This window comes from Limanda limanda, chromosome 3 (assembly GCF_963576545.1).
Source record: "Limanda limanda chromosome 3, fLimLim1.1, whole genome shotgun sequence".
NCBI lineage: Eukaryota > Metazoa > Chordata > Actinopteri > Pleuronectiformes > Pleuronectidae > Limanda > Limanda limanda.
In genome coordinates this window covers 13,747,618-13,775,258 of record NC_083638.1, presented here as the reverse complement: position 1 = coordinate 13,775,258, position 27,641 = coordinate 13,747,618, and the positions used below count along the sequence as shown (strand labels likewise).

Genomic DNA, 27,641 nt, shown 5'->3' with positions numbered 1-27,641 from the left:
TTGCCTATGTTATTTATTCTGAGACTGTTGTGAAGACATTGTTTAGTTTCAGTTTCAACAATTTATGGAACTATTTGAAATGTAATGTAATATTTGATTATTTAACCTATATATATATATTTAATGGTGCATGTAAAAACTACACTTTATATATTATAGACCAGATATAACAAAACATTTCTGTATTTTCTATAAAGCATTTATTATATTGCTTTGTGCAAATCATGGTAACAAAAGTAGACAAAGTACAAGTTAACACTATTTTCTGAGCAGCCCAAAGCAAAATATATGAATATATGACAATGTAAAGCAAAATACTATATAGGAATTTACATATTATGTAGAATAACTTGATTTCTATGATGATGTTTACATTTTGTTAATGTGACAGTGCCCGTGTTTCAGGGTCTTACTTTACCTCTCAATCACATCTGTCATGTGAGAGTTATTTTTCACGTCCAATACGAGGGAACTAAGTTGCCAGAGTTGGTGTTACACTGTGTTACCTGTCTCTCCATGTCTGTCTTTGCTGGTGTCTGTCCGTCAAGGCCGACAGCAGGGTCTCTGCCATCTCCCTCCGTCCCTCCCCTGCAGTGCCCTCCTCCTCCAGCGTGGCCAGGGAGAGCATTGTCTGAAAAGAGAAGTACAAAGTAGGAAATAGATGCATATGCTGAACTGATTCAAAAGATGGTCAAGGCTGCTTTCACTCCTTCGTTGTTTGGTCCAAGCCTCAGACGACAGAACAGAACAGCAGACCAAAACTTAGTCAGACCAAAAGAGGTCTCAGTCCAGATCAAACCATTATTCGTTTTGTTTGCAGTGTGATTTTTTTTTCTGAACACCTCTTTCCTACCAATTGCAGAAGGTTGAGATGATTGAAAAATAATGAAGCAGAAGCCTCTTACAGGATTGCTTATAGTCTTTGCTTCCAATGATTGGTTTGACCGAAGAGGATGTTCATTGTGCTGGTAGTAATAACACACTGATATTACACTGGCAACAACATTAATGAAGTGAACTAGTTCCCCACTCACATGGAAAGATTAAAATTGTATAAGCTCTTAACTCAAAAGTACAGACACAGCCCACATAGATGATGGCAACAGGTTATTCGTACAGTATATAAAAAGTCTTAAGTCTACTACCTCAATTGCACTGTGAAACCAAAACTAACTGGAAACCATGTAAAAGACATGAACCTTGGTTAAGACCATGGTCCAAACCTTCATTTGTGAAAATGCCGTAAATGCCACTTAGCTCACCTTTTTTTTCCAAGTCTGATACAGAAGAAAACAGCTTTCTTTATACAGTGGCTCAACCCATACTGGTTGTTTTACCTCCCGCTGCACACTTGAGCAAGACACATTACTACTTGGCTCTATTAAATCTCCCTCTAAATAATAAAGTGCGTTGAGCGGAAAGACAACCTGAAGCTATTCCCTCCATCCTTGAGCTTCTCTCCTCAGTTTAGAAATTACATAGCTCTGAGCCAAGACTCCATTATAACATCCCTGGGACGGCGACATACAGTAAGTCTAGTATAAAGTCAGTTTCACATCAGAGGACGGGCAAATTACACCCAATATTAGAGTGTGAGTCAATTAATCACGTCCTGCACAGCAGAGTGTAATGTGTGAGTATCCCCCTGTTGAACATGAATTACAGGCCGGCTTAAAGTGTGACGTGGCACATCAGTGCTAATCTGAGACATCCTGGCAAACCTTCGCCTCCAAGTCCTCTGCAGCCTCTAAGCTGGTTGAGAGGGAGTCAAATGAAAAAGGATCTGGCAGCCCAAATTAAATGCAGTGCTGTCAGCCACACTCAAATCCCTCTTTCCCCTCACCGTCTCCCTCTTCTTCTCTACCCTTCACAAACTCGCTCCCTCTCTGAATATCCTTAAATGTCTCCCACCCCCTCCTCCCCTTCCCCTTGCCTCGGAGAAGTGATGGATCTGTAACTCTGACTGACTCTGACGCCTTGTTAAGAACAGTCTCTTCCTGTCACATCTACCAGTCGAGCGTGTTCATTTCTTCCCATTAACAGTCACTCACCTCCCCAGTCATCCAACCCTCTTTTCAAAAAACCTACAATGTAAAGGAACCTTCATTTCTTCCTCTCTCCCTCTTTTTTAATCCCTTTCCGACAATCCACCTGTCTGTCTTAATTCATGTGAAGATAGGTTTGACTGTCTGCCTGTGTGTGTTTCCGAAAGGAGAGGGGTGTGATTTGCCGACAGTGTAATATGCTTACTTCTTCCACACCGCACAGGACAGGTGTCAAAACATATGGCGGCGAGTGACTGATTACACCTGACTATGAGGAGACACCACAGATTACGGTGACCAGGAGGAAGCAGGGTCGGTCGCCTGCCTATGGAAACTGTACCTTTTGGTTTGGATCAAGCCGCGTCCTCCTGGGATGAGTGACAGGCTCAGAAAGTGCCAGAAAGTGCATTCAGACTGTATCACTGTCTCAGTTGGAAGACATCATATTGCTACGCTGGCCATGTAGCACAGTTTCAGTGGTTCAAGCACAGCACTGAAGAGCAAGTGATTCGAAGTTAATCTGAGACGTGCTCTGACGTGCCAGCCTCAGCTGTCTCTCTAAAAACTGGTCTGGGAACAGAACAAGGTGCAAGAAATGAAAGACAGAACAGACCTTTAGCTTTAAATGGGTTGAAAGTAACTCAAAATTTCAGCGACCAAAATAATCCAACCATCCATTATCTATACAGCTATTCTTCTGAAGGTAGGAGCTGGAGCCAATCCCAGCTGACATCGGGCGAGAGACAGGGTGCATCCTGGACAGGTGGCAAACGTATCGCAGGACCAGCACACAGACAAAGATTAACATTCCCAGAGCCAGGATTCGGACCGGAAACCCTACTGCTATGGAACAGTGCAAACAATGCACCTAGCCACTCAAATAATAATTAATTTACTTATATTTTAAACGTTGTATGTGTATATCATCGCCTTTTGTTCAAGGTATTTGTCCCAACTCAATGATGATTAAGACAACACAATAGATCTTAACCCCTGCAAACACACCTCCTCTTCCATTTACCTCACAGGTGATGGCTTGTGGTTTGGGAGTGGTTTGTATGCAAAAGCCATTTGTTCCCAGCTCATCTTTAAGAGGATGTGTGTGCCATTAATACTTGGCATGTGTGTTGCCAAACCTCCTATTTGTGTGTGTTTACATGCCAGAGTGTGTGTGTGTGTGTTTGTCTGATCTTGTGTTTAGAAGAGCTGCTGCTGAGAGAGATCTTCAGGTTTAGCCCCAGGCTGATCCCGAGGCCATTCAGCCACCCCACCGGTTGTTTACTGGTCAAGCCAGGCCTCAGTCAGCTCTGCCCGGACTACAGCTCTTTGTCTGTGGGTCTGTGTTCTCAATAATCAGCCCCCTCTTTCCTCCTATTTACCCCTCGATGACAGTAGCTGTCCTCAGCCTCCACCTCTCTCAGCCTGACGCTGACCACAGATGTCCCCCTGACCCAGGCCACATCCCGAGGTGAACAAGAGGACATGGAGGACCTAGGTGCCCCCAACCCCTGGTCCCCAGACCACCAAACTCAACCTTGTCTATTTTACTACAGATGGGCATAAACATTTCTGGTGCTGTGCAGAAGGAGGGTAGGTAAACAAACACGCAGCTATAGGCCTAGGTGATATTTTCGTTGGTGGAGAGTAGTGATGATAGCGTTCTAAGCGAAGGCTGGCTTGAGGGCAGCCTGGGGCGGCTCACTAACACCTCAAGCCAGGACTGTATCTTAACACCAACAAGCATCTGTCTATTCTTTCACATAACAACATGTCATTCACTCAACGCAGGGTAACAGAACTGGGAAGATGGTTGATACACTCAGTGCAATATGGTGTACATGCCTTTAAACTTTATATAACATCTGTCACGGCTCACATGATAGCAAAGAAACAAGTGCTCAATGGCAGGAGGGTTAAAAAAAGATGCATGCCAAAGTGAAGGTTTACACTCCATAAAACAAAGCTACTAGCTGAGCACCACAGTGTCTGAGAAGCTATTAACACCTTGTGAAATGTCTTAGCTGACTTCAGACCAGCATTTTCAGGGGGACCCAGAGCACTCTTTCGCTCACTGGCACTCAGTTATATAAGACAACTTTTTACGCCTGCAGGCCACAAACACTTGCAAATCCCCAAATTGACCTCCCTTATTTACCATTTCAAGCCAGAGGAGTGATTTTTAGCACAGATTATAGACTTTCCAAACGATGGATGGTTCCCTAAAAAAAAGGCAGGTGGTAAACAAATGTAAAAGTAACACCAAACATTCTAGCCGGTGGATGATGTTAATTTGCCACCATGGTGCCTCCGCTCCTGCAGTAAGTGCACCTCTGTCCATCAGACTGGCAACCTCTGCCGCCCTGACATTAGCATGTGTAACAGGCCCAGCAACAGGCCAGCAGACTCCCCTGTCTCTGTGTGTGCCAACACGTCTGTGTGCCCATATGGAGGCAGGCGTGGCCCTAACTAGTAATGTGTTCTAGTGTTTGTGACTGCTGAACCGCCACCGGGGGCCTTTAAATCATAGAAATAGGAAGCAAGAACTTGAAACCTCGGAAAATCAGCTCACTACATAAAAAGTTAAAATTTACCATGTTTAGGAGCCAATATAATCAAGACTATGTTTCTCTATAGGGAGTGAGAGATGGTTAAATTAAGTTATTTTCAGCTGCAGAGGATGCTGTTAATCATGTGGCCTGGACCAAACTGCCCATCCATCCATCCTTTATCTGTACTACCACTCTTTTGAGGGTCACAGGTGGATCAGGAGGCAATCCCAGGTGACATTGGGAAAGAGGCCGAGTCCACACTAAACAGGTTGCCGGCGAATTGCAGGGCCAATATATAGAGAAAACAAACACACACTCACATCTACTGTCAATTTAGAGTGTCAATTTAACCTAGCCCCAATCTGCATGTCTTTGGACTGTGGGAGGAAGCCAGTACGTAGAAAACCCACACAGACATCGGGTGAACATGCAAACTCGTGGCCAAACCGGGATACCAACCCTCATGCTGTGAGGCAAAAGTGCTAAATTTAACACATTTGGGACATGGGATGGTTAATCCAAATGGACTTTGCTATGCAGTACAGATATTAATTATAAAGAAAGAAAAACAGCGGACAACATTGTCTTTGGCTTCATACTTGTCTCAAGCCTTGTCTATAACCTCTACCAAATCTTCAAGATCAGGGAGAATTCAACTTGGTCCCCAGGACACTGAGAGCTCTGACGATTTTCATTTAAGCCATTAGCTAAAAGACCGATTAACATCTAAGAATAACACCGGCTGAATGACTTTGGCAAATACCCTAATATCCTGGACAGAGAGCAACTTTTTTCAACCACAGCAATTACATGAGATTTGTAAAATGAATTATTCATAGTCCAACATCCCTTGCTGTCATTCCTCCCTAACCTGACTTCCTGTAGCCCATCTATATGGCCAGCACATCTCCAGACACTCCACTGACATCTGCTGCCACAGATTTAAGCTCAGCCGCTCTGACATCTGATTTCATAGGTCTTAGGAGTGGGAGTTTGGCAGACTCCTAGCTGTCTCCATCCCCCCCTAATACAAGAAACCAATATCAACTTGACCGCTGGTGGAAAAAAGCATCAGGCACCTTGCTCGGGGTAATGGATAGCTTCTGCTCACTGATATAAACAACTGGGGAGCTGTGATCCTGCAGTTCCAGTCTGGACAAGGGATCTGTGTGTGTGTTTGGTACACGCTACCGCTGAGTTACTTTGCTCTTAGGGGGGGAAAACAGACAGGGGCTCTCCACCAGTGGAAAAATTATATTAGTCCGGGAAGAAATAAACCAAGACCACATTCACCTTTCTGTGACATCACACCTAAAGTCATAAAGTGTGTGTGTGTGTGTGTGTGTGTGTGTGTGTCTGTGTTTTATTTTCTTGCCATCTGCCTGCTGTCACATGATTACAGATGGCTCAAAATTGAGGCCTATCTGAAATTAAATTTGCTCAGCTTCCATTACGTAAGATTGGTTGATAAAGTGTGTGTGTGTGTTTGTGTGTCGGCGTCTGCGTGTGTTTGTGTCGGGGAACAGTGAAAGAAAGAAAATGTTCTAAAATATATAAAGTCTCTGTAAGATTATTCAACAAAATATTTTCTTTATGTGTGAAATTATATGTTTATTTGCGATTAAATAATCTGTAAAACTCTCATAACTCCAATTTTCAGAGCCATGCCTCAAGGGACCTTCAAAAAGGTTTGTTCCAACTAAAATAATTCCTAATGATGTAATAACTAGAATGGCACTTATTGTGCATACCTCCACCAAAGCCCACCGGTCGTCTTATAAAACCACATTTAAATGCATTAGATTCAGAGTTTTATTTCTATCAGCACCAAATTGCACACATTCATAAATATCAGCCCGCTAAACAAACCTTTTTTTTTTCAAAATCCGCAAATTATTCGGAGAAATCATTGAGAATGTTAAAAAATGCCCTAGCTTGCGTTGTCTTAGAATGTTAAAATAAGTTCCTGCATCCGCCCCACGATTAAGAACCGCACAACAATTTAATGGATCCCTCCCTGACCAATACCACATCCTTATATCAAGTTTTTAGTAATCTATGTAATTTTATTTTGGATTTTAACTTATTCTAGAAAACTTTCCAAAAGAATTCTATTCAAAGTCTATCTAGATGTTTTTAAAATGGGATGAGATGGTGTGAATGCCTTTAAAGAAGATCTAGTGATGCCTAATTTTACTTTGTTAGTGTGTGCCCATTTGTGTGTGGTTGCGTCATCGGGTTCTCGCTATCACCGTGGTGATAGACACTGAGGCTTTTCTGCCAGATTGACCCTTGCAAGGCTGCAGGCACCATCAATTATGTCAGCCAGTAAAATGGGCTTCGCTACGCACAGCAGATTATATGGAGTGTAAAACATTAGAAAAATGTGTCTGAAACATCAGAGTAACATGTTTGAAGTGACAAAGAGTCTGGGGGTGGGAGTGGGGGTGAACCTCACAAAAAGGGAAGACCCCTGACAAGTGATTTTGTTTGAAGACATTGTAGCACACACAAGTGGGCAGGGACGCTCTCTATGGCCCCTAGGGCTGTCCATCTTCTGGGCCGAATACAAGCAGAATGGGAGGACATATGCTTTCCACAGGGTCAAATGAAGCAGAACTCGCAGGCTTTTGTGGCACTGCTTTTTTGGTGGAGAGAAGAAAAGGAAAAGCTGTTGTCGGGTCGTCGTCCAGCGGGCCCACAAATATCACATAAAAATTCACCGGTCTGTTTCTTGCTGAAGCTTTTGTCTGCGCCTCATGATAAGGAGCATGGATCCAGTTTGCCTTAATGGCTAAAGCACATAGTTCTCAGTCTGAATGAGGTCTCCAGAAGGCTGGGGCAGGACACACACACACACAAACACACACACACACACACACACACACACACACTCACACACACACACACACACACACACATAAACATTTGTTCAAACTCCTCACTGGCCTGGCAAGAATGCATCATCCATCCATCACAAGAGAGCTTGGAGAGGTGCTTTGACTAATTCAGGACAATGAAGACAGAGCTGGACAGAGATGTCTGCGATGAGCGTGACACTAAAGCACCTTCTACTCTGTTAAAATTCCCTTTCTCTCTTTCAGTGTATGAAAGCCGAGTCTAGATTCTCGCTCTAGATAGCAGATTGGGATCAGCGCCTCACTCTCCTGCCAGTAAAAAGCTTTTTGCTGACTGGGGCCAAAGCCAGCCCTAGAGTTACAGTGTTACATACACACGCCGCACCATACTTTATGTCTTCAAAAAATGCTAAACCAATAAAAAGGGTTTCCATCCATCTAGACACACGCTCACATAGAGCAGTTTAGTTTTTTTGTGGGGGTTGGAGATATTTACAAAGTTTTGATTGACTACAAAAAAGTCTGAAGTTTAGTGATTTTCCAAATCTTTGCATCTGTCTGCAGGCTGCTGTGTTGAAACCAAACAATCTGTTGTATGTCTGATCAAACGTCAGCGGTGAATTAGAGGCAGAATATGTCAAAAGTAGGACAGAAACTGCAAAAAAATACATATTCAATAAAAGGAGTTGAGTTGGACAAGCAGACAATCAGTTTTGTTTCTCATATTATTCCAGAATTCAATTACGTGAGCTCAGTTATTTGTTTAATATAACATCAGTACTCATGGATAGCAAATAGTCTCTTTTGCATCATTGTGCCTCAATAACAGGAGTGTGTTTAATCTGCTGCTTCTCTATGGATATTGACTAGCAGCCCCCCCCCCCCCCTCTTTTTTTGCCGTATACAATTCTCTCCCCACTACATGGCTCTGCAGTAATAGACAAAGGCACACACCATGAAGCACTAACATTTAACTGGATTATGGACTCACATCCTCTATAAAATGCTGTCTACTTCAATCTGGCAAAGACGTCACAGACGCTGGCGGTTTTTTACATTCGCCGCCACATGTTCTACACAAAGCATACATGCTTGAAAAAGAATGCCACTGAGGAGTATATCAGTGTAATCTAATTAATTAAATGGACTTAAAAGTGAATTCACTACATGTCGGAGTGAGTTACATCTTGTACCTGACAAGAATAAAGCCTCTATGGTTATGTATACTGACATCATTGTTTTTCTTTCTATTCATCATTTTCATGACATTTTTTGTTGGCCCCAACTATACTGTTTTGTTTTGCTGGGTATTGAAACTTTGGATCAGCATTTGAACGGAGCCCCTGATGACTTCACAAATCATGTTCAGGGATGAGGTAATGTTTTAAGTTTTACTCTGTGTTAGGTAGCAAATGATAAATCCTGATATGAATGACCAATACAAACTGAGGAAGGAAAAACAACCATGTCGCTAACTGGCTAGCAGTGTGTGTTTCTTCATCCTATAACCTTGAATAACTTTGGAGATTTCTCTGGGTTTAAACATTGATGGAAACATTTGGATAATGTAAGTACACAAGTCAACTAAATAGATGACATATGTTATTTCTTTTTATTGTAATGATAAATTGTTACATGTTATATTTTCAACAGTAAAGAGGTCATTTTAAAAGGTTTGAATACACTGTTGTTACAAGGAAAAGGGGTATGTTGATGTTACTCAAGTGTTTCTAAACAACATGATTTTCCACACATTTACAAAGTGCCCCCTACCCACTGTGTTATGTATGCATGTACATGTGATTGCTACCCACCCAGGGAGGCTGATGAGAGCGGCTAAAGGGTGTTTATGAGACTGTTAGCCAGGAGAGAATGCCGCCCTGCAGCTCATACCCAAATAAAAGAGCCATTTATTACATCCAACATGACCCTCTCATTACACACAAATAGGAATTAATGAGCGCTATATCGGGCGCTCCCAGCGGAGTGAGGCGGGGCCCGCTAAAGGACTTGCGTTAATTACACTGTCCTACATCTCACCCATTTAACACCACCCATCAGATCGCACTATCTGCAAAGGAAGGATAAAAGGGTGGAAGAGTTTCACTACCTGCAGGGATGGACACTCTCAGGATCACCAGTGTGGTACAGCTAGAAGCGTTGTATTCGTAAAACAACAAAAAAGTTAGAGCTGATTACTTTCTCAATAAACCGCAATATAGGAGTAAATATAAAAAAAGCTCATATAATGTTTCTTGTTTCTTCTTGTGACTGCCTGATTCTTACATCGATTCCTGTTGGTTAGGAAGGTCACAGAAACACTGGTTGTTATGGCTTTATGACAGTGAGTAGACAGAGCAGCTACCAGAGGTGGAAGAAGTACTCAATCATATTACTTAAGTAAAGGTACTTATAATAACTTATTATATTATAGACAAAAATTTACTAATTTAAAAGTAAAAGTACCAAATTAACTTTGTTTACTTGAGTAAAGTAAGTACTTTGAATATCCAAAGTAAAACTAATTGCCAAATGTTACCGGTTTGCTCAGATTGGATCAATGGTCCATTTCCCCTCTAAGTAGTGATCACAAATACAGCTACACGATAAATGTACCTAAGTTTAGTTACAAAGTAAATGTACTCTGTTACATTCCACCACTGGCTGTTACCGTGTGAGTGGTCATTTAAAAGTTATTACCCAAACAATCACTCAGTTACAGAATAATTACAGTGGTTGTGCTTACACCTGACTAAACAATGCAATTATTGCTTATAACAGACATGGGTGTGTTCACCTATCATTATCATTATTAAAAATGATTGATATAAATTAAACAAAGAGACTGAATAAACTGTGTGAGTAAACACATCGGAGAAAACACACATTCTGAATCAGGTTTGATCTCTGCTCGGTTTATCCTCTGTATAGTGTACTTGGCTTATACACAGATACAAATGAAGAAGTCAAGCTCACAGGACGTGTCTTTCCTCCTGACTCTACTCACATCACCTTGTCTACAGCCTCTGCTTTTTTTTTTCTCCATTCTGGTTTCACTTCAATCTTCACCGTTATCTCTCTGTTCCCCCTCACCTCGGTTAATGCTCCAACCCCCCCTCCGATGTTTTCATCTTTGCTGCGCCTCCTCCACCTCCCCCCAAAGAAATTATACAATCATCGTGAACAATCTTTTCCCACATATCTTCCTCTTCTTTGCATCTCTTCAAGCAAATCAAACAATTTTACACCTTCTTACCATCAGTATCGCCCCATTCTCTGTGTTAATTGTATTGAAAGGTGGCTTTATGTACTCGAAAACCCCCGACACAAAAGATGCTCCTGCGTCTTTCAAGCATTACAGAGGCGCTGGGATATCAAGTGCAAAATTTGAACAGAGAGATGATTATGGATTAAATCTTGTTCACCGACATGTTATGTGTGATTCAGTAACAAAGCCATGTATGACTTTGTAGCTTTGAGCCTTTGTCTACCAACTTTAAAAAAATACTCCAATTGTTAACAGACAAATTAATTAAGTTTGTTCTACATAAAGTTAAAAGTTATATTTACACAGTTGCTGAAAGGCATTTTAGAGGTTTTTTTGCTTGTTACCCATTGAAGTAATTTTACTTATGCAGTGCATTTTTTACTGAGGTTTTTGAATACACCTGTGTGAAATAATATTTTCAGAAAATTCCATTATACAATAGCTTTACTCTTTTTTTGTTCCTTAATAGGTTCAAGGAGGGATTTTTTTTTTATTGTTCGATTTGAGAAAACTATACAGGGGTGGGCTGTTTTCATTTTCATCAATCGCCTTAATTTATTGTTTCACTGTGTGTGGGGGGGGGGGGGGGCGATACGACGTCCTCGGAGACTGTGACTGTGATTAGGGACTGCGTGAGTAAATGTGAAATGAATGTGAGTTGACCTGCAGTTAACCAAGAAGAAGAATATCAACAACAGGCAGTGACGAGATTAAGATTCACATGGTTTTATTAAAAGTGCATTCACAGGGTTCAGAGTTTTACGGCTATTTTTTTATTCACTCCATTTTTCTGAACTCAGAATGTGTATTGCTGTTTCTGAACATGATCAATATTGAAGGCCATGTACTCAGTATTCAATATGATTAATGCTGCAATAACTTGCCATACATTGAACAAGACTAGAAGTTACTCTCGTTTTCTTTAGTGACAAAACATTTTTTTTTTTTGTTGTGTATATCATAATTTCTTTAACTCCACTACTTTGACACGAATCCCAGCAAAAGTAAAAAATTACACCTGGATCAAACTGCTAGAATAATTATATGTCAAGAGCTGGTTAGTTGTAATGTCTCCAGTCAGCTATAAGAGGGGTGGGCTTGTGTGATGCTCTGAAATCTTCTCTTTCATCTTTTTATACTTTCTCCCCCATCAAGGCACTATTGCAACTCACAAACACAAACACACACACAAACAGACACATACACACACATTCCATCCTTGCATCTCTCTCTGTTGGTATGACACAGGAAGAAGCCGGGCCCCGGAGCCAACCCCGCCGTCCACACTGAATGCGATTAAGCTGAGCAGTGATTAATCTGGGCTGCCCCATAATTCCTCTTTACTACTTTAATGGATGTTATCTCTCCTCCTCTGAAGGCTTATCTTGCTGATCGGGGCCAAGGAAGAAGAGAAGGAAGAGGAAGAGGAGGGGGTGGCCCTGTAGTGGAAGGGAGGGGGGGAAATCAAACCAAATCCATACAGAGGTAAGTAAATGAATAAGTAAGTAAATAAGCAAGTAAATAAATAAATGCGGGGATTGAGGGAGCTGCTAAGCGGATCAGGCAGATCAGTCTCTGTAAAGTGCTCATTTGTTTTCTAAGAAGACGAGACAAGCCGCCTTCAAAGCCCGCTGATACAGTAAAAACGCTGTCAACATCACAATTCACAGACAAACAAAATAAATTATCCAAACCACTGTCAATAAAACTCCCCACCCCCTCACTGTAAAAACGAGGTGTACTCCAATCATTGGCACAAAGACAACCAAAACAAAAAAAAAAGAAGAGGGATTTTTCGATGAGCTCACCCTCTTTGCTACGTGCCGGTGAACCAGTGACATTGTTTCATTTGCGGTTTTCCGCATTGTGCCACTCGATGATCAGTCAAGCAAAGCTCCTCTGATACATTCTAAATCCATTCATTCACCGCACAGGAACAGGTTTGCTCAGGTCTCACTCGACAGGAGGAATGAAAACGCAACGTGAGGTTTCAGGAACAAGGTGCTACATCCTGTTATTGAGAAATAATTACACACTCATATGAAGCATCATTTTAATCATTTTAAATGAGATCGTGCTCCACAAGGAAATGTACCCAAGGAGATCAAATGAACTGGCACACTCTGAACTATGACCACAATTGCAATTATGACTGGCAGCGCAGAATGTGTGTGTGTGTGTGTGTGTGTGTGTGTGTGTGTGTGTGTGTGTGTGTGTGTGTGTGTGTGTGTGTGTGTACATATTTGTGCACATTTCAATGAACCACTTTTATTCTAGGCCGCAACATTCAAAAGCAACTGAACACTGTAGTACTGCGATGTGCAGTAGCTTCAAAATAAATCCATGAAAGGAGGCTTACAAAATCTAATTTTCAACTGCAAAACCGCTCCCCCGTCAAACTTCCACGAGTCAAATGAAAACACCACAAAGTTTCTTTTAAACTGTGTGTTTATTACGAGTGTGTCTCTTTCGCTGTTTTTGTCCTTCCACGTCTTTGTAGAAGTCGGCGGAGGAGTGACAGGGTTAAACCTGTTCATCGCTCCTCTTCCTTTTTCTTTTTTTCCTTCCTCCGCTCTGGCTTACAGCGATGTTGCAGCGAGATTCTGTCATAGACAAATCTCTGTGGGATACCATTCACCACTAGTGTACATCTTTAGGTACAAAGCTGCTGGCTGCATTGGCTCCAGGTAACATAAACGCTCCCTTCAAGCCACCGCGTATCTGCCCATGAAAATTCTCTAAAGGGCTTTAAGCATTTACGCAGAACACTATCAGGCACTGCCGAAAATTCAGCTTACCCTGTTGAATAGGGACTTCAAAGAGAATTGCAAATACCTTTGCACCGCTACATTTTCTCCCTTCTCCGTCGCTCCGTCTCTTCCTGCTTCTTTTCATTTTATATTTCCAAACACAAGCTGCTGCATGATGTAAAATGTATTATCAGCCATATATTTCCTCTTTAAATGAATAATAACAATAATCTTTGAGTAATTTCTTTTTTATACGGCTCTGTCTAAATAGGGCAAAGCAAAGCAAGCTAATATAGAGCTGCGGGTAAACAAGGCCGTGCAATAATGAACGCGTGGATTAGGCCTCTAGCCTATGTTGTGTGATAAGGAGAAACAGCTGCTGGAATCCAGGTAAGAGCACATATTGACTGTTAATGAAGGATAAACTACTGTGCACTTCTGCTCACTCACACTGTGGACATACATATAAAGTTACATGTACACAAACACACACATGCACAGACTGCACGCTTAAAGATCCACAAAGAATTGGAATATTATAAATAAATAAGCCTATTTGCACAGTAAAGAGCTTAAAATGCAAAACAATATGTTGCATAAACAGTGCGATTTAATGTAGGAGATAATAAATGGCTTCATAATGAGCAATAAAAAATGGTCTTTAAACAGTTTACTGCTTAGTTCACACTTATAATTAATCTGGGTTCCATGTGTGCATATAAAGTGGGTATAAAACTGACTGTGCAAGTAAAACAGCGAGAGGGAGAGAAAAATGACGGCGAGTAAACATCTGCAACATGATGCTGCTCTGGCCTCGCTGGCCAACATGTGCCGTCTATTCCCCCCCCCCCCAGCTGGACCGGCAGGGAGAGCTCACCGAATAATACATTACCAAAAATTGCTCCCCGAAATTATTTACGGCGCAACGCACAACAGACACCATAACATTTATAATGTTTTACAAAGCCATCAAATAAGTGGAGAAGGGATTAATTGCCCCGGCCCGACCTTAAAATAATTATTTTGAGCGGTGCAACTCTAAACTCCAATGAAATTGATACACTTTGATAATTAGATTCTTGGCACTGACCCGCTGAAGTCAATAAAGGTTATTAAGGCCAATTGCTGTCTAAACGCATTACGGGCAGGGTAAACTGTCCGTCGGAGGCCCCTGCTACTCCAGCGCCAATATGATAATCCATTCTCCGTCCTGGGGTTTCTTCCCCTGCGCCTGTGTCTCCACTCTGCCATACAAAACCAGATTGGATTCGCTTAACCTTTCCAGGACTTTGATCAAATGAGCTCACACAGCAATAACATTTACATTGACCCCCCCACCCCATCCCTCCTCCCCCCAACACACACACACACAACCTCTCTCTCTCTCTCTCTCTCTTTTTTCTTCCTCCCTGTGTCTGCCTCTACGGTCTCTCCCTACAGCTCACTATCCCTCCCGCCCTCTCCTACCGTCTCCCAAGCGCCCTCCCTCCACACGCGCCGGGTCAATAACCTAATCAGCTATCGATGGCGACCTGGCCAGGCTGTGTACAATTGCAGTGCAACCCTCCTCGCCGGCTCAGATTGTTTGCAAAGACTGTTATTAAAGGGAGGGGAGAAGATGAAATGGTCACCAAGCACATCCTCGCACAAATACACACACACACACACACACACAGATCCACACAGGTATGCATGGAAAAAGCCATGCAGCCTCTGTTATAAATCAGAGGTAGGTTTAGTCACATAATGAGAAAATAAAAGTGTGTACGGCACATATTTGTGTGTGTGTGTGTGACCAAACCATTGGAAAACAGGGAGTGACAGGCCGGGTGAACAGAGTAGAGGAAGACATGGCCCCGATACTACTTCCTGTTTTGTACATTTTGAATTATACAAATGTATTCAACGGAGTGGATCCCATTTATTATGAAAGTAGATTAATTTCCTTGATATGTGTTGAAAAGATTTCCATCTACAAGGCTCGTTCTCCTGTCAACTAAGGGGGAAAGTGTGAGGGAGAGACAAGGAGATGTGGCGGGAGAGTGGAAGCGAGAGAACAAGAGGAAGAAAGAACATAGCGAGAGAGAGAGAAAGAGGGAGACGGAGTGCACTGAAATCTCTTTGCATCCGTGGTGGCTTTTGAAGTTGCGAGATGAGCAGCCACAGAAGTCAGGAAAGTGACAAATTAGGGAAAAAGCTGTACTGTGCAAGCAGAGCTGCTAAATCAATTAAAGTCATGCAGAGTGCATACATTAACATCACTGGCACGCACACACACACCCACACGCGTGCACGGACACACACACACACACACATGTGCATGCACACACAGGACAGGGAGACGTAAAATAAATAAGAGGGAGATGTGCTCGTGGGCTCGTTTCTGTCGTTTCTCCCCCACAGCGAAAAGAGGAAAAGATAAAAAAAATACCACACCGGTATTTAAAATATTCTGCATAAAGCCAAGACTCTCTGTCTATTGTCAGTCACACAGAAGCTATTCATTGTTGCTAGTTTAAAGATGTGTCACTTCTGTATGATAGCCATGATAGCAGCGTCCTGAGGGAACACAAGGCTGAGAAGCAGGCAGGTCTAAATGGAGTCCAGCACCCTGAATCAAAAGGGAAAATAAAACCTTTATGTTAATGTTCTTTTTCCATCCCTCCAGAAACAACCTTTACCTTAAATACACTGAAACCCCCACATTCACACATACACACAATACCCTTCCCTGTACCTGGGCTTGAAATCGATTCAGAAACCTCTACTTTTTTGTGTCTATCAGGGAACCACATGAATTCATGAGGTACCAAAAAAGAGGCGCGCGAGCCAGTGGACTTGTTTTGTTTCGATTTCCTTATATATTTATTTATGTATTTTATCAGAATGTCATTCAAATGGAAGGATAAGCATTTGCATGACAACAGGCTGAGGAGCAGAGAGGGAGCCCCAGGGAGAGACAGTATCCATAAACAGGAGCTGGTCCCCCCCACATTGCAATATTCTCCGCACAGACTAACAAACGCATACATAGCCCTGCGCATCCCACAACACTGTGTGCTAAATATGACAATAAAGAGGGGAAGGCTGCACTGTTTGTATTGCTATTTTAGCAGGATAAAACAATAGGCTGTTTTATTGCTACAGCGCAGCGTATAAAACAACACATTTTATAAACTCTATTTAAAGAGACATGTATTTGTTATTTTAAAACAACCCGTGGTGATATATCAAATTTGACAAAAATAGTGCTGTATTAAAATATCCTCTGCAGGCAGGAACAGAAAAAAATCTAAATAAATAAATGGCAAACAGGCATCTGCACCGGGCGGGTCACTCGTATTTCAGTAAATTACACTGCGCTGTCAATTTTCAGCTTCAAAATGTAAAATATATGCAATAAAATAACGCAGAGAGGAACCAACATAATTTAAATAACTCAAAGTAATTTAGAGAAATGTGTTTTAATCTGGCTGCAGAGAAGCCACAGCTATCAAAAGCTCCAAAGGGAAAATCTATAAGTCAGTCTATAAAGTGCTTTTCATCAGCGTATCAGGGGTCGATGCATGTATGTAAATATTGCTTGCCAGAGCAATAATGTTGTCTTTCATCACAATAGTGAATCGTTACATTTATGCGCTCACCAGTGTATTATTTTCTACACAGGTTCAATAAGCATTTCTGCAGGAGACATTTACTTGATATTGTGCGGGTTGACACAATGCAATTAATAGTGCAATCAAATAACTCAAGACTGTAGAATTAAATCTGCTATAAACACATCAAAGTAATGTAAAATGTAAAAAAAAAAATTGTATAGACACAGGATAAATAAACATATTTAATAATTTTATTCTACTAACTTTTACAAGAAATGAAGCATTTTTCACTTTCTTTTTTTTGCTATATCTTATAAATTCTGATGCTGAATTTCACAAATCAACACGTGGAAACGTTTGGACGTTCACACACTGGGGCTTCGCTCGCCCGTGAGACAGAAACCGAGACGCAGCAGCAGAGCCAAAGACCTCACATCTCACTGATGCCCTTTTCTAAATACAGGTCCAAATCACACACTTCATCTGGGCCCGGAGGTGGAGCTCTAGATGAGTTTAGCCCCTGTCTACTAACTCCCCCCCAACCCACCCTCGCCAACCCGCTGCCAGGCCGTTTGACTGAGAGAGAGAGAGAGAGAGAGGGAGGGAGAGACTATGACTAGAGCTGGGCAGTGTCAGCAGCAGCAGCAGTACTGTTCTCCAGCCCCTGTCTTTATCCCCGCCTGAGCATTAGATGTGATTACTGCTCAGCACTCGACACTGACAGAGACAGAGAGCTCCCAGAGACAGCAGGAACGGGCGAGAGACATAAAGACACATACAGAGGAAGAGGGAGAGAGAGAGAGGGAGAGAGCAGGGAGGAAAAAAGGAGCACAGCTCTTTCTGCCGCTGCTACAGTGATACAAGAGTGCCCCCTGCTGCTTCTGGTGTCTGGGTGTTAAACACACACACACACACACACACACACACACACACACAAGTGAACACACACACTCTGAAATCAAGCTATGAAAGAAGGATTGCGTAGAACATGTGGGGAGGGAGAGAAAACGAGACCAAGCATGTATCTGTGTGTGTGATAGTGTGCTGTATATCTACTGTGTGTGCGTGTATGGCACATATGTACAGCACAGAGGAGTGAGTAAGATTACTTAATTATAAATCTGACATTACTAAGTGATTCCTTTTCTAACTAATAGCTGTGTGCCCATGTTCCTCTCTAATAAAACTTCTGTGAGGCTTCGACAAACACATGACGCTTCCTTCACAATGCACCGCGGTGGGAAGTGAGACAATCCATCATGTAATTTACTCACACACCCTTCTCTTGTGAGGAGCGTTATGTGGCGACAGATCACAAGCGGAGACATGTTGTGCGCTTGGAGTTCAAAACCCTATTATTATTATTATCATTATTATTATGCCTTTAAGGATATCTTTGATCGCTCATATTTTTGGCATGTTGCCTTCAGATGTAATATTAAAATCAGGGTCTTGAATGGAACAGGTTTTGGATAGTTAACTTTTTTTTATTATCTATTCACACCTATGTTTTGCATCTATTTTCTAAAACAAGAATGGCATCAGTGTAAAGCCGGACACACACACACACACAATGTTTTAAGCTAGAGACACAGCCTTCAAATTAAGATGGAAATACGTGTCACTTGAACAATGTGAGTGGCACAGAATTGACGATACTCAGTGAAGTGTCAGAGTTTTAAATCCAGACAGTGAGGCTGCAGTGTGACCGGTAGTGTGTCTCTCTGTGCAGACCTTACCATGGTCTCCAGGAGTTTCCAGTCATTCTCCAGCTGCTCCATTGGTCTGGTCCACCAGCTGCAGAAGCGGGCGTAGCGCCGGCCCTGAAACCAGTACTGCCGCAGCCACTCGAACTCCACCTGCGAGACACACACACACACACACATATGTTCACACACAATAAAATGCTAGTTCAAACGGTCAATTTCCCCAAAACTTCTTAGTCTTCTTAGTTTACTTCTACTTCTTACTTCTTATCTCAGCATTTTTTCTAAAATATTAAAACTTTACACATTACAGCATAACATAAATTGAATGTGGATGAAAATATTATTTCATATTACTGCAAATTATAAAAGCATCATGTCATGAATTTACACATGTAACTTAAAGTCACACATGTTTGTAAAAATGTAATACATGAAAAACTGCTGCTGTGGCGAATCTTTCGACAGATTTATTCCACAATTATTTGTCAACTTAGAACAGTAAAAGTCAAACTGGTCTAAACTATTTTTCGTAACTTAAGAATGCAACCTCTATAACAAGCTCGCAAGTTATATACACTACTTTAATGAATAACGTAACTTACTAAATTGAGTAAATATCCGATTTGAAAGAAATCTTTTCTTTTCTTTCTTTTTTTTTTTTTCTGTCCAATTTAAATTCCAACATTTCTGCTCGTAAAAAAAATGTTTCATTAATTTAGGAAATTTCTTAAAAACTGATACAAAATATAAAAGATATAAAGTCTGTGAGAGATGACATTTTTGCATGATTTTAGGCATAAAGAAAATAAATGTTGCCTTAATATATGTTTTTGTTCCTTCAAACTGAGGGAGATATTCTCATTAAATAATTTCATCCTGCATTCAGTCCTTTTTAAAAATGTCCCTGTACAGTGAGGACACATTTTTTTAATTACAGGCGTGAAAAACAATACAAACATTGGTCGTCTCTGTGACTAAACTCTCACCCTTACCAAACACAGAGAACACACACGCAACACATTCACACACAAATTTGAGTGTATCAAGTCACACACACACACACACACACACACACACACACACACACACACACACACACACACACACACACACACACACACACACACACACACACACACACACACACACACACACACACACACACACACACACACACACACACAGAAAGAGACACACACACACACACACACACACACAGAAAGAGACACACCTTCAAGTCAGCACACCTGAGAACTCCACCCTCTTCCTCTTCTCCTCATTCTCTTCCCTTCCTTCCCCTCCTCTCCCCACACCCTCTCTCCATCTGGAGATGACAGTCCCGGCTGCCGAACCGCTCCCCTCTCCTCCGCTGGGAGTGTTTTTCTTTCCTGCTCTTTTGAAGTGCTGATTTAATCCTCGCAAGGATGCTTCATGTAGCCAGGTGTAGCCCTATCTATTTCTAAGTGTGTCTCTCTGTGTGCGTGTTTGTGTGTTTGTAGCTGCATGAGGATCAGTGTGTCGTGTGCCCCCGCAAGTGTCTGTCTACATAGGTGCGTTAGTGGCTTTGTTAATGTCTGTGCATACAATTGCTGCTGCGAGGGTGTATGTCAGAGATTGCCCCAATTGCTGCAAACGCAAATGTGAGACGTTGCGAGTTGCCCTCCCCCAAAACGTCCTACAAAGCATCATCCACCCAAAACAATGCACGCTCTATTACATTTTTGACGCAGACAACTGTACAACACAAAACGTAGTCGCATACAAAGGACTCGCATATCAGAAGGGACTGAGAGCGCTATTGTTCCTTTTCTGAAAACGACTTTGTTTATTGTTCTTCTAACACAGCATTAGTGACTGAGTACAGCAGAGTATTTTTTATAGCTATGAACTCACATAGCGACTAAAAGCTTTGAGCATTAGTTCTCCCAAAAAGGTGCAAGGATTCAACGGGTGAATATGACCGTTTGCCTCTCGTTGTTTCGGTTCACTGATGTATCTGGCACCGATCATTCTACTCATGTAGCACAGACTTTTTTGGGATGAGCCTGTCATCAACTCTCATCTAACCCTGTCTCTGACAAATTATGTTCATATACAATTAATTTGTACTGGTTAATGAGTTCAGAGCAATGTCAGCTCCCAATAAAAAACACTGCACTCTCATACATTTCAATGAGGCCAGTCCACTGTTTCAGTGGGCAAGGGGTCAAACGCCCCACAGTCATCTGGCACGTCCCTGTCACGTGAACATACTTCTATTGTTTACCTCACATTTTTGCAAGGAAAGACTATTGGGCACCATGTTAACTAGAATCGCACTCCGCAGATACGTCTTCCAAGGCCCAACAGGCCTGTTGTGCAGCAAATTGCACACACTCCTCGATATTAAGTGCCTAAATGTACCTACATAAATGTAAAGTTAAAGAACTTGATAAGTAATTCCTGAATCCACACTAAAATCAAAGGCTTCTTTCCTGAGCCGTACCACATCCTTGCACCAAGTTTCATGGTAATCCTCTGAGTAATTGTTGCAAAATCTTGTCTAAAAACAAGGATTCGAACAAACCAACAAACAAACGGACAGGGTTGGACACATAACCTCCTTAGCAGAGGTAAGAAGATCTATTCCCCAGCTACTATGGCTGTGGTGCAAAAAAGCTATTACAAAAGGTACTGTAGTCAAATCAAATCCACACTATCCAGGTTCATGCTTATTATGTCAGTGAGACTGAAATATTAGAATTGTTGATATTTTCAAGTGATGAATAGATGACAGGTCACTTACCATCCTGCCCCCTGAGCAGGTTCAAACAAAGGGAAATCATTATTTGAATAAACAACTTGAGTGAGGTCTGTGTTGGGTAGAAGCTGCAAACAGTATCATCCTGCCATTTGCCTCCAAAGGGCTCTGATCACAGCGGGGATGACATGCAAGGACTGGGGCATGTCAGGGAGAATACACAGCCAGTGGCACTGCTCAGCAGCCTCTCAGTCACTCCATACAACACACCCTTCAAAGAAATGTCATCCTTTATGGTCCCTTCAACACCCTCCGAATCCACTCCCCTTCGATCACTACAGCTCAAACACACAACAAAGCCTTTGAGCGCTGATATCGGACGTCCTTTTCTTTCTATCTGTCCCTCCTTCCATCTCTATGATTGTCTGCCTGTCCTTTAGTGAGAAGAAACCAACCTGTGTCTCCACTTTGAGCCGACATGGCTGCCTGTCCCCCACTGCGCAGGCCAGTGGTAGCCACAAAGCTGGCCATCTAAAGCGACTTAGGAGTGCTGGCCAGTGTGGCATTTGGAGTCTGGCCACCCAGCTGAGAGTTACCAAGAGGGGAACGCTGACTAAATGCCACCTTTCCAGGCAGACAGATCGAAAGTGTGTGTTAAAGAGAGAGTGGTTGTTGGGGCTGGTTTTTGCCTCTCTGAGATGGCGCATGGGGAGCGAGAGGGGAGCTAGTGGCTCCCCTGCGGCAGTCACTGTCATCTCTCCAGGTGATGGACACACTAACTACACATTAGCCCCACATTAGTCGACCGGTCGCCCACCATGGCAACTCTGGAGTTAAAGCCAAGTAGCCCCCTTTTTTCCCATTTAATGAGGCGCACCTTCACGGTATTCCCTGAGCGGGTCCAATCAATTTCCAGGCCAGGGCCCGGAGGTTGGAACTGATGAGAATGGGATCGATCCCACTCTGCCGTCCTCTGTTTACCTTTGCCGGCCTCCTCACACATCAGCTGAGTCCACCCAGCTCACAGTTTACTCTAATCACACTCTTGCAAGAGTGGTCATACAACGGATAGGTTATACTGTACAAACACATATCGCTGTATACATTTCGACTTCTATTTATATCCATAAAATTGTGTTAAATTCTTTAACTCTGTCCCACAGAGGTAGGCAAAAGACGTCCTGCTGGCTTAGCTGCCAATGGAAGAGAGTTCCTCTAAATCAATGTGACTAATCACTAAATTACAGTGGAATCAGTTCACTAAACTGTGGTTAAATCCCGATTTTGGAGAACGCAGAGCAAGTGAGTCCCAAATACCTTTAAAGCATTTTATCCCTTGTGGGAAGATCTTTATTCTTGTTGCACTTTCTAAACAAACTTACAAAGTACAAAGACATTAAAACACCCAATAAACCTGCAGAATGAACAATAAACATGCCTCACGTGAATTAGAAACAGTGTCAAAGGGTAATAAAACTGGTAAATCCAGGAGGAATAACAAGCACAGACTGCAAACTGCAAGCCTAATATATTTTGAGAAGTGATTTATAAGATTACAATGATATTGCCACGATAAGCCCCTCAGCTAAGGTGTTCCAAGACCTGAGAGCCTGGGGGACACATTCTGGCCTGGAAAACAGGACGTAGGAAGGTCACACACTCCTGCTTCCACACGGTTTACTTTCTGCCAGAACATGTGCGGAAACCTTGTCCCACCCTTCAATATTTACAGTGGGGGTCTAGCATCATTAGAGGGGGTCCCTCAGGGCACTCTGTCACACACCCACCTGGGAAGTGACACAGTGGCTTTAAATGAGACAAGACGTTTGTTTCTGGGATTAGCATTTCAAAGACAAACATGCACACGGGGGCCGTGTGGCGATGCAATGTTAGACTACCCCCCCACCCCCGCAGAAGACAGGAGGTAAGATTAAAAAGAGACAGCGAGAAGGGCCGTGCCTAACAAACAGGTTGGAACTTCAGTTCTCCTCAGTTCTGTCGCCGTCTCCCTTCGAACGCCTACTTCGACTCGACATCCCGGCCCATCCCCGTACACGCAGACTCAGATGGCAGACGCTCTGGTTCATCACAGTCAGATGTCAGATCCTCCCGTGTCAACCTCCTTCCCAGTTGCACCGCATTGCACGATGTCTGTGACACGTCAGCCGGGTGCTAACTTGCTGTTTAGCGCTTTTAAGGAGAGGCCCATAAGGCGCCGCTCAGGTCAGGCCGCCTGCGTGTCTCCTGCTTGTTCACTTTTTGGTCGCCCGTGTCAAACACGACCTGCGCAATATGCACCCGCCAAGAACCGAAGTGTGCCACCATCATAAATAACTCCACCAACAATACATCACATAAGTGGGTGTTCTGCTCTCGTGGGCAACTCCAAACAAATGGCCACATCGATCATTGTGAGCGCCAGGTAGGGTGGGCTTGAGCCCCCGAGAGTAACCCCCCTCCCCCCACCCCTTACTTAAACATTTACACACACACATAGGTTTTTCTAAATAGCATTGTGTTTTCCTGAATAAACCTTCTTTGTCCTCCTGGCGAGGGACAATACTTGGTAATCCTGTGGCGCTATGCGGCAAACTAGCAGGTGCTGCTAGTTCAACTAGCGCAGCACTCCCCCTGACACAGACAGCCCTATTGTTTGGCAGTGCTGAATAATTAATATTGTCTACAACCTTTAAACAACCTTACGTCAGACTCATCTGTCATGGCGTCCCACTGAGAGGCCTGGGCGCTAGCATTCGGCTAGGATGTGCGCTCTGAGCCCAGGGGTGTAAAGGGGGAGAGGTGAAGTGCTATATTAACTGTTGGCCTGCGGCGGGCTAACACAGGCGGTTGATGGCTCCGCAGACGGCCCCTCGCGTTCTTCTTTTTTGACCTCACTCCATCCCTCAATACCCCAAGCCAGCATCACTCATTATTGTGTGTGAAAAGGGGTTAAGGAGGGGAGTGGGGCATGACTCCATCTTTAGATAACATATGGAGAGGCTATTGCCTTACAATCCATCACAGGCCTGGACAAATGAGAACAACCTGGAATTCATATTGGAGGCCCTTCCTTGAGTAGAAACAACAAGGTAAGTAGAAGGGGGGGCTGGCCAGCTCACATTCAGTTGTTTACAAAGCTTTCACCTGTTAGGAGACAACTGAAAGCATGGTCAGGAACTCCCATGATGCAAAGGGAATGGAGAAGACAAATCAAACCATTCTTAGCCATCTAAGTCTTTTGTTTGAGTGCTGGATTTTAATTTCAATTGAGTTACTTGGGATAGTAGCAAAGTATAAAAAAAACTGGTTTTGATATTATCCCACTAGATCAACTAAATAGTATTGATGATGATCCATATCAACTTCATTGTCTTTTTTTTTTTAGGGGGGGTTGTTCTTTTTCATGTATTTTGATTTGATTATTTCTGTTGGTTAATGGACTATTCCTGGTTGTACTGGTACTGTGTTCTGATTGTTTTCTATTGCGTGTATTTGTTTAGGTGGGGTCTAGTGCAGGTTTCTTGGTTTTATCACAACACCAACATTAGGAAAAGTAAAGAGAAAAACACTACAGAACATGATGGACTTGACTTCACATAAAACTACTATAGGAAAGAGGTGAGGGTGGGTGTGTAAGTGTTTCTCCCGCAGTCTCAACGTCCAGAGTTCAATCTGAATATTTACAAAGTCCGGTTCAGTCTCCCCACACGCCCAACACAGTTTAATTCAATCCTGTTCAAACAACGAAAAACAGATACAACAAAAATCAGTTCCGGATGTTACTGCGAATCTTCATAAACCAATAACTCAGGAAAGTTAACACAAAGAAAAGCGTCTGTGTCCCTGCAGTAACAACAGCGTTCATATAAACAATATGTTCAGGGAACTCTCTGTACTGTCGATGGTCAAGTCAAACAAAACCTGCTCCGGAGCAGGTTATGTTTGAGTTAACAGATCAATGTTTAGAAAACCACCATCTACTGACCAATCATCTCGGTTTATGGTATCACCATTCCTACAAGATCCCATGGAGCTTAGTGGGTAGATCAAGAGATGCTCTTAAGTGGACTAACACATTCAGAGACCAACAAACCCTTTGACTTTGCATGTTGACTTTTTGTATTATGGCCGAGGGTAAGCTCCACAGCTGGAGTATAAGTGGAGAGGATCCCTTCTGTCTTCTTCATTTCACTCTTTTCTGTTGACTGCAGATATGTCGAACCATTTTATAGTGCTTTATTTACCAATATCTACATACAAAGTCTCTTATCTTAGTATACTTTCTGTACTTATAAGATATGAGAATAAGTCTACTCACCAATTTGAATTACATTTTAATATTTCTTTTCTATTTGATCCCAAGTCCATTTCACATTGTGTTGTAGTGAACTTGCTCAGGAAAACCAAGGTTGACTAAGTTGAGAACCACCATTGCTTAGTCTGATTGCGGTTTTTAGGCTTAATAAAGCCAGATAATGAAAAGATATCTTTAGGTATGTTGAATTCCAGGTATTTCCAAACACTGGTTTAGGTCTCGTGCTTAAATGTGGAATATCAGGATAAATCAGGGTGACAGCAGGTTTCAATAAAATTGAACACATATAGACTAAACAGTGTCTGTGCAAATAAACCTTCAGAGTTCCACACACTCAAAAAGGAAAACATGGAAAGACCACAGACTAATGTGCGCCCAAACATGCAAGACACGCACACATATACAGACACACATGAACACACGCATGTTAAAAAGAAAGAAAACACACCACCATGTCCCCACCTCATTGTGAATCTCCTCACAGTGCTGTAGCGTTGTTGGCAGCAGGGCCAGCAGGCTGTGGGAGCCTGTCTCTGGGTCAGTGTGCAGGTTAGACAGGGCCTCTTGGCAGCGGGACTGGATGTAGGTCAGGGTCCCACTGGAACACTGGTAGGGAAGGGACAGAGCCAGTGTTGTACAAATAATGTCCATGCAGGGTTTACGCCTTCAACCCGTGGTAGACAAGGTCTCAATGACTACTTTATACTCTACAATTAAATACATTGACTTCTTGAGTATAATTGTGTTAAAAAAATTGTACAGTTCTTATTTAAGTGATCATTTGTACATTTTTAGTGGAGTGGAGGACTTATGCATATGTGCTTGTCTGAAATGCTAACACAGCCCGTCAAGCCAAATAAGGTTAGGTTGTCTTTGTGTAATTTTTTTATTTACATCCTGTTTTATTTTGTATTCTGACCTTTCCTCGTTTCAGACACTTTACCTCCTCCCTGTCTTCGTCTTTCTACCGCTGTGTCAAGAGTGCCAGCATTTATTCCATTTATATTGCGTTTGTTGACCATAGCCAGTTTTTTGGCTTGTTTGCTTCACTGCCTGCTTTCCTGTGTACCAACCATTTTTTGTATTATGGTCTTTCAGTTTACCTGTTGCCCTCTGAGTCCTGCTTTTTAGCCCCACCTCCTTCTAGTCATTACAAAAGCTTTACTAAAATATAGATTCTAAATTTTTTTCCTCATAAATTATTAAAAAATATTAAAATTTCACAAAAAATATACATTTAAGATACATTTTATCTCTAAAATATAACAACAAATGTTTTGAGAAGACACCAGTTGAAGTCCTTCCCTAAAACAGCGTCTAAGCACCAGCAGCCGACTTCATTGAAACCGATAAAGGATATGGCAATACACAATAAGTTTGAAACAGTCGTGTTTTCCTTCTCAGGCCTGTTTGCTTCTCACCTCGGCCACTCTGTGTGTGGAGCTGAAGCGTGCAGAGTCTCCAGCTAGGACACAGTGCTGGTGGGTACTGTTCAGGTCATCTGGTAAATACAGGAAACAGAAAACCATCAGAACACTGTACCAGCACAACCAGAAATAGTCCATTAATCCAACAGATATAATCAAACCAAAATACAATAAGCGCAACGAGTGCTAGAAGATGTCGTACTTTGATATGGGGTTTATATTTATTGCAATAAAGAATAGAGGAAACCATATAAAGCAAAATAACTGATAAAAACAGAAAAACAGATCAAAGGCAGAGTGATAATGAACATGACAAGTAAATCACCTTGTACTCTCAGATAGATTGCGTTTGGTCCAGCACTGAATCGAATAGAATGAGCA

The 27,641-nt window shown here is 42.3% G+C and overlaps 1 protein-coding gene across 1 annotated transcript in view; it reads right to left on the bottom strand.

The window, feature by feature from the left end:
- Nucleotides 1–276: 276 nt before the first annotated feature.
- Nucleotides 277–27,641, bottom strand: part of fto (FTO alpha-ketoglutarate dependent dioxygenase) — a 57,110-nt gene continuing 29,745 nt past the window's right edge. The window contains exons 5-8 of the mRNA XM_061068057.1: nt 27,255–27,334; nt 26,296–26,439; nt 18,809–18,928; nt 277–631 (exon numbers count right to left, since the gene is read on the bottom strand). Coding sequence (XP_060924040.1) covers nt 503–631; nt 18,809–18,928; nt 26,296–26,439; nt 27,255–27,334 — 473 coding nt within the window. The 3' untranslated portion in view covers nt 277–502. The remainder of the gene's footprint in view (nt 632–18,808; nt 18,929–26,295; nt 26,440–27,254; nt 27,335–27,641) is intronic.